The sequence below is a fragment of the Xyrauchen texanus genome, chromosome 8, assembly GCF_025860055.1.
Source record: "Xyrauchen texanus isolate HMW12.3.18 chromosome 8, RBS_HiC_50CHRs, whole genome shotgun sequence".
NCBI lineage: Eukaryota > Metazoa > Chordata > Actinopteri > Cypriniformes > Catostomidae > Xyrauchen > Xyrauchen texanus.
Window position 1 is genome coordinate 47,490,947 of NC_068283.1, and position 8,126 is coordinate 47,499,072.

The following is an 8,126-nucleotide window of genomic DNA, read 5'->3' on the forward strand; positions in this document are numbered from 1 at the left end:
TCTTCATTTATGTTCTGCGGAAAGCAAGTCAAACACACCTGGGATGACATGAGGGTGAGTAAATGATGATCATTTTTGAATGAACTATCCCTTTAAGGAACCGGTTTCTTAGATCTCCATCCCGAGTCTTCACTCACCAGGAGATGGCGTCAGCTGGATACATGTTTTCAGTGTTTCTCCTTCATCAGTCACAAGATCTCTTACATATGAAATATCGTGACTGATCTTCTCTTGCTCAGGGCAGAAAAACACATTAAACGGGTGAAACTGTATCAAATAAAGACCAGAAGATCAACAGGACATCTTGCTCGTTTTATTGGTCAACACTAACAGATGATCACAAGCAGCGTGCATCAACAAACAAGAGCATGATCATGAGTAAATAAAGAGCAAAGGCTCGAGTACGGACAGACAGAAAGAGTCATTTTCATCCTCGTTCCCTGAGACTCACAGAAGGACCATTAAAGCAACATTCATTCAGAGCAACTTGTGCTTGATTGTGTTGTGAGAAATATTTCACAGAATCAGTTTCTGCATGATTACATCTGGAGAATAAGTGAGGAGGGCTTGATCATCGGCTCTTGTTCATTAACACCGACTGGATTGAACATGACTGAATGAATCTACTGAGCATTATCAAGCAGAAGAGACCAGAACAGACTTTGGAGCAGGTGTAATGGCTCCGGGACAGATTGAAGAGTTCAGATGGACTCCGGCGGCAGACTGAAGTGGATATTGGACAGAAAATGAAAGAGGAAATGAGATCCGTGTTCTCCGCTCACTGTCTCCCTCTGGTGGAGCATCATGGGATGAACAGCTGCGGCTGCATACTGATGAAGCTGAAGTTATACAGTCGAGGAAGACCCTGATGAGACGTGCTGTTAAACTTCTCCCAGGAGAACATGGGAAGTCCCCCCTCTGTGGTCGGACCGTTCAAGGCCTCCGCTACGAACCCCTGAGCCATGTGAAGATCCGTCACCTGCACAGAGAACAAGAGGAACCAGCAGTTTCAGTGGCACTGCAGGACTGTCAGTTAATGAGAGTTTAAGTTGTTTTGGGGTTGTGGATCTGACCTTAGTGTCGTAACATCCTCCAGGACTGGCGTGCTCCTCACGCAGGTCGTTACGGCAACAGATGGATTTACAGGGGTCACCCTTCGAATATGGATCATTCTTATAATCTGAATGATTGACAGGAGGAGTGATTGATGTGTGTGATCAGAAAGGCATTATATCACACACACACACTATATAAACTCGAGGTTCCAGTGATGCACTTACAATGGAAGTCAATGGGGAAGTTTTTAAAGGGTTAAAAAAATTGTCATCTTTCCACAGATGTGATTATTAAGTGATTTTATGGCACTGAAATCATGTTAACACACATATTGTTTACATCTTGTGTCTATACTTATGAATCAGTGAGTATTTTAATGTGTACAGATTAAACCCCATTGACTTGCATTGGAAGTGTCTCACTGGAGCCGCCATTTTTATGAAAAGGAGGGACAAGTCGGAAATATTTTTTGGTGGTAATCAACACTACACCACAGAAGCTGTGGACTGAGCTGAACCGGTGTTGAACCCAGAATATAAGCTCTAATAAACAGCTTGTAATGACTAGTAAACGTGTACTGAACTGTACAGAGGTCATGGGGTTGTTGCTATGGTTACCGTTGTATCTCATGATGTGCTTGAGGGAGGTCAGGTTGCTCACGGACGACTGATCTCGACGGAAGATCTTGGCGCGGGGGCAAAGGTCATAGGAGAAATCATCGCCGTACGCTTTCCACATCTTCTCGTATCCGCTCCGAGAGTAAATCTTGCGGTGAAACGGCACGTTATAGGACGGCCAGTAACCTACAGATCACACACAAGTACTACAGTACAAGCAGGAACATGTTTAGCCCACTTACATTTGTATTCTTCAGACATGTTATTTCACAGTAACCAGAATGAGATGTTTTGATTGAGGTGCCTGCGAGTGTGTGTGTGTGTGTGTGTGTGTGTGTGTGTGTGTCACCTCTCCTCAGCGTCTGTGTTTGATCCGAATACTCCACCAGTCCTGGGATCTGTTCCACTACAGTGAGCGCCCCATCATCCAGACTGCTGCCCAGACTCACTTTACTGACGTCCACAACCATATACTGGTTATTATACGTGCCTGACAGAGACACACACAAAAAATATTTTCCACCAGATGGCGCCATTTATCTCATGTTTGTCCTACGGAGCAAATACAAGCTTTTCCCTATTCACTGTTTACTGTATTATAGAGACCTGCAGGACAACTGAATACATGATGTGTGTGTGTGTGTGTGTGTGTGCAAGTGCATGTGAATGTGTGTGCGTGTGCGCAAGTGCGTGCGGATGTGTGTGCGCAAGTGCGTGCGAATGTGTGTGCGTGTGCCCAAGTGCGTGCGTGTGCGCAAGTGCGTGCGAATGTGTGTGCATGTGCGCAAGTGCGTGCGAATGTGTGTGCGCAAGTGCGTGCGAATGTGTGTGCGCAAGTGCGTGCGAATGTGTGCGCAAGTGCGTGCGAATGTGTGTGCGCAAGTGCGTGCGAATGTGCGTGCGTGTGCGCAAGTGCGTGCGAATGTGCGTGCGTGTGCGCAAGTGCGTGCGAATGTGCGTGCGTGTGCGCAAGTGCGTGCGAATGTGTGTGCGAATGTGCGTGCGCAAGTGCGTGCAAATGTGTGTGCGTGTTTGTAAAACAACAGTGGTATTATATAAACAAACTGGCATGTAAAGGGTTAAAACCCAGAACATGTATAAATATTTGGTAGTTATGATCAGGACTGATGCTGGTTAAAAGATTAACTCATTAAAAGTGGAAAATAATATTAATATATAATGGCAGTGTGTAACTTTGTTAAATTGATGCACAATACCTACAAAACAGATGACATCCAAAAATAAGAGTCTAAATCATATGCATCACTGAATGTTGCTGCTCACCGGAGTTGTATTGAGAGAAGATCTTCGCCCACTGATCTCCGGTGTCTGCCAGCACGTTTGCCAGTCGAACCCGCTGCCATGCGAACAGACTGGCAGGAGTGATGAGAGAGTAAAGTGACGTGTTGAAGACGTTATTAGTGGTTTGAGTCATCATCAGACCGCTGCCCAGAAGATAGAAATCATCCAGAGACACCAGAAACCCTGCGCAGTCCCACACAATATGAACACAACATGAACACAACATGAACACAACATGAACACAACATGAACACTGCAGTGAAACAGTGAGTGTTTGTGTGACGTGTGTACCAGGGTAGCTGCTGAAGGACACTTTTCCAGTGGCCGTGTGCGGGTCGATCAGTTTAAAGTCCCAGTGTTTGTAGATGCGCATTGTAGCGGCGTACGTGTACCAGCTGGAGTGAGCGAACAACAGATTCTCAAAACCGGGCAACATCTGAAACACACATACAGAACTGATGGACTGAATGATCGGCTGATTGACTAATGAAGTTATGTACAATTGGGCGATATGGCAATATATATGTAGTGAAGTAGACTCAAAATGTTAAATGCATGAACTTAAACGTTTCTCCCCTTTTCTCCCAATCTGGGATGCCCAATTCCCAATGCGCTCCGAGTCCTCGTGGTGGTGTAGTGACTCAATCCGGGTGGTGGAGGACGAATCTCAGTTGCCTCCGCGTCTGAGACCGTCAATCCGCGCATCTTATCACGTGACTTAAGGAGCGTGTTACCGTGGAGACGTAGCGCATGTGGAGGATTCACGCTATTCTCCGCGGCATCCACGCACAACTCACCACACGCCCCACCGAGAGCGAGAACCACATTATAGCGACCACGAGGAGGTTACCCCATGTGACTCTAGCCTCCCTAGCAACCGGGCCAATTTGGTTGCTAAGGAGACCGTATCAAGTTTATGACTATAATACAACACTGAACTGCTATTCATATTTGGAGGATTAGACTGGTTTGATTGGACATTTCTGTCACTTTTATTTTGGCGGGAAACTGAAAGTGCCGTAAACATGCATGATTGACAGTTTATATATCAATATTCCTCATTTCAAATCACTGTCGTGTATTTGTTTATGGTATTTGAATAATAACTTGTAGCAGTTCCAAACGTTTGGAATTCTGCAAATGTATCAACCTGCGGAACTTTCTTCTTTCACAATGAGCGTATCAGCGTATCACTCATGCACTGCGCTACAGAGTGTCGCCCCTTCACTCTGAAGCACTCTCAGACAAAGTGTTATTCGTTCAATCTTAGCCTCATGCAGTTTAATAATTACACGACTATGTGAATGGGTTCAGTACCTTTATAAGCGCAGAGCAGTGGCCCATAGGTGGAGCTTCATATTGACTCAAGCTGGATCTCGGCCTGGGCACCAGTGCTGGAATCAGATCCAACAGATCGCCAACAGCATTCAGAAACTGAACGGCAAACTGTGACAGAGGCTGCAGAGAGCGAAGAAGACATTAAACAAATCGCATTATGTTCAAAGATGGTGGAACGATGCTCTAAACGAGTCTCTCACAATCTAAAGAAAACCATTCGAAACCTCCCTTCTTCCTTTCAATCTTAACGGTAATGTTATGTTTAAACCGTTCCACCATGACAGTAATCGACTTGAGAGAGAAACTCGCCATAGACGTGGACCGTTAATAACGAATAACCACTAATCTCGCTTTAGCGCCCCCTGTGGCAACACTGAGAATGCAATGAATTGTTACGTACAGCAGACCGACACATTTCGGAACGCAACAACGGATAAATTGAGCTTGTGTAGCTGGAAGAGTACGTTTCTGCCTTTAGGATGAACAAACAAATGAACAAACGCAACGATAAGCGTAAACCGTTCACCTTCTTCCCCTGTTGTTTGGCCCATTCGGCCACTCCGGCCTGAAGTCCGTCCAGCTGCGCCAGAATCAGTCCGGTGTGAATCCAGAGCGGATCAGAACCGTTCCGCTTCACCATACGACGAGTCCACATGTCCTGCTTACTGCCAAACACACATAATTAACCATCAAAACCCGATACAGGATGCACGTGAATTGGGGAACGGAAAGCGTTCATGCAGCTGGAACTGCAGGCGAGAGTTGACGTTCACAACGAAGAAGAGAAATACTCACGCCATGAAGCGCTTCACTGCCACCAGCGTTTTAGGGTTTGCGATCAGCTGCGGGTACATGTTGTCGTAATGATCAAAAATCTCTCTAAAACACACACACACACACACACACACACACACACACACACACACACTGTTATTAATCTCAAACAACAGGGCTGAAAATGTGACCCCTTTTGAACAACATCTGAAGTACTCCGGCTCAGACGTTGGGTTTTAAAGGGTTTTAAGAGGTTTAAAGGGTTCAGAGACAATCAGCAGACGTACGGCGCAGTGAGGAAGCCCTCCAGATATCCCGCCATAAACATGGTGACCTCGTCCTTTTCTGGCGTCTGTCCATATCCGGCCCGGATCTCCAGCACACCCCAGCCCGTGGAGAGGAGCGTGTCGTTATAGTAACCGTAAGCGTCGCTCTGCGGGTCCAGAGCACCTTGCTTCAGAACAACGGTCTTATGGGTCGAGTCCCAGTACGCCGACGCCTTCAACAGCTCTGGATCAAACACACGGAGCAATGATGTTAATGTGTGTCATGTGCAGAGTGTCTATGTGTGTCTCCAATCAACATATAGAGAACTAAGAATAATCATCAACCACAAAGTTTGAACATCATATTTAAATGTGATCTACTTCCTTAAAGCGACTTCTGCTGTTTTTAACCACATGAGGAACCTTTATGAGGATATGAAGACGTAAAACACAACTCAAACTTGTGCACATTTAGCTGAAGAGACCGTACGGACCGTTTATCCACGAGACAATAAAACACTCCAATCTGCTTCAGTCGGAGACTTTAATTGGGTTTAATGTTGATTCTACATTAGACATTGCTTGATCGATTCAGGGTCGCAAAGGGTTTTCTGTTCCTCTTATTATGCCAGACAAATGTTTTATTCATGAGCTTTAATGTGCACTTCCTTCTTAAAGTTTCATCCAGACATTTAAATGAAAAGCGCTTTATAAGGTACTAGAGAACATGCATGCTAAAAATGCAATGTTTATTATATCATGTACTCAGTGTTGGGTGTAATTAATTACTGTTATTAAATTACTTTCTCATTGGCAAAGTAAGGGATTACTCTACATTTTCAGTAATTTAATTACAGTTACTTCTGATATAATTGTGTTAAATACTGTATAGAACAATTCTCTATAAAACAAATGTGCATGTAAAATAGAAATGTAACATCTAATATATGTTTTCTAATTTAACGCCGCCCCTTTAAATTCTTTGGCCAGTTCATGAATAATTAATTAGATTTTATATGATGTAGTTGAAAGAATTAAAAGAACAGTTTTATGTCCATCCTTGTATTTTTCATCTGGTCGAGGCTGATCAGGGTTTAGAAAGTAAATACTAATAAGTAATGACAGAGTTATTATTAAAGTAATTAATTACACAGAAGATGATGTAATTAGTAGTTAGTAATTATTTACTTTTTCATTGACAAAAGGGATTAATCTGCATTTTTCAGTAATTTAATTACAGTTAGTTCTGATGTAATTGTGTTAAATACTGTATAGAACAATTCTCTATAAAACAAATGTGCATGTAAAATAGAAATGTAACATCTAATATGTTTTCTAATTTAACGCTGCTCCTTTAAATTCTTTGGCCAGTTCATGAATAATTAATTAGATTGTATATGATTTATTTGTATATGATTTATTTGAAAGAATTAAAGGAACAGTTTCATGTCTATCTTTGTATTGTTCATCAGGGTTTTAGAAAGTAATTAGTAATGCAATTACTTTTCAGCCAGAGTAATTATTACACTGTAGAAGATGTAATTAGTAGATAGTCATTTGTTACTTTTTCAACACAACAATGCTTTTATTCTAGCAAACACCTCTGAAAGAAATAAACTTGAACTTCTCTGTATTTGCAACTTTATCTCTTAGATTCATCCTAAAGTAACCAAAGTATCAGATTTCAGATTTACTTCGGGTGTAATTTAATCTGTCGAAGATCACGTGCTTTTCCAGTTTGTTAATGATCATTATTATGGATTAAACGACCTTAACTTAAACCTCCATGCTTGGAATAAAGCCAAAGCACAACAGGTGTTGCACTGCATGCATATAAACACAAACAAATATACACTGAAGTTATGCTTTTACTTCAAACATGTCTGTTTGAATGAGGCACGAGCGCATTATTAAAGTCAATGTTTAATCAAGTGAATGTTACTTACTGTCGCCTCTCACCGATCCTGCAACACAACAGGCGAGAATAAAAACACAAAAGTTGTTGTTTGTCATGTTTATGTCGCGGCCGTTCAGAAACCGAAATTAAAGTGTAAAATCCGTCAGGAATGAGATTCCTCGTGACTAAACAACATCCATGAAACCCGCTCCACGCACGCGAGTTTAAGAGTTGATAAAGACGCCACTGACACGCTGAAAACACTCTCCAGAAAGAAAAATCAATCTTCACCCCAGATGGGACTCGAACCCACAATCCCTGGCTTAGGAGGCCAGTGCCTTATCCATTAGGCCACTGGGGCACGTTGCAATTCTAGGTGGGCGGAGACATTTATTAACGCTCCAATGAGAAATCAGTACAGAGTCACATGACCTCTTCAGCCGCTCTATGCGGAAGAAAACACTACTCATAATTCAGAAATGTAATTTAAAGTTTCAAAATATCCTTAAAACTCAAGTCGACATGATTGTACCAAAATAACGTCCACTGATATTTTAGTTTGATTAAAGTGAAAAAGATTTAGCAGTCATGTGTATTTTCCATGTTTCTTTGACTAATCCATATTTATTCCGCCTTCATGGAGTTGTGGCAGATTATTTGATTTTTTTGTTATTAAATACATAAGAATATGGTTAGCTAGTCTCTAGATTGCTTAAGATGGTCTTCCAGCCTTAAAAGCTTTGAATCCAACTAAAACCAGCAGTCAGACCGTCCTGACCAGACTTGAATACTAAGACCGCTCACTATTTGTCATATACCATTAAACATTTATATTTATACACCTGTTAAGACCAGCAAAGCGAACCGGTTATGCGG

At 42.4% G+C, this 8,126-nt stretch overlaps 1 protein-coding gene and 1 non-coding gene across 2 annotated transcripts; both read right to left on the minus strand.

Annotated features, from left to right (window-relative positions):
• Positions 1–271: 271 nt before the first annotated feature.
• On the minus strand, positions 272–7,599 carry plbd1a (phospholipase B domain containing 1a). Its single transcript, XM_052132959.1, has 11 exons — positions 7,300–7,599; positions 5,375–5,597; positions 5,109–5,192; positions 4,840–4,978; positions 4,293–4,433; positions 3,267–3,411; positions 2,958–3,158; positions 2,023–2,163; positions 1,674–1,859; positions 1,074–1,180; positions 272–979 (listed from the first exon to the last, which is right to left on the minus strand). Exons 1-11 carry the CDS (start codon positions 7,364–7,366, stop codon positions 803–805), a joined length of 1,611 nt encoding a protein of 536 aa, XP_051988919.1. The 5' UTR covers positions 7,367–7,599; the 3' UTR covers positions 272–802.
• trnar-ccu (transfer RNA arginine (anticodon CCU)) lies at positions 7,539–7,611 on the minus strand. The gene has a single exon. It is a non-coding gene; the product is annotated as a tRNA-Arg (tRNA).
• Positions 7,612–8,126: the final 515 nt, after the last annotated feature.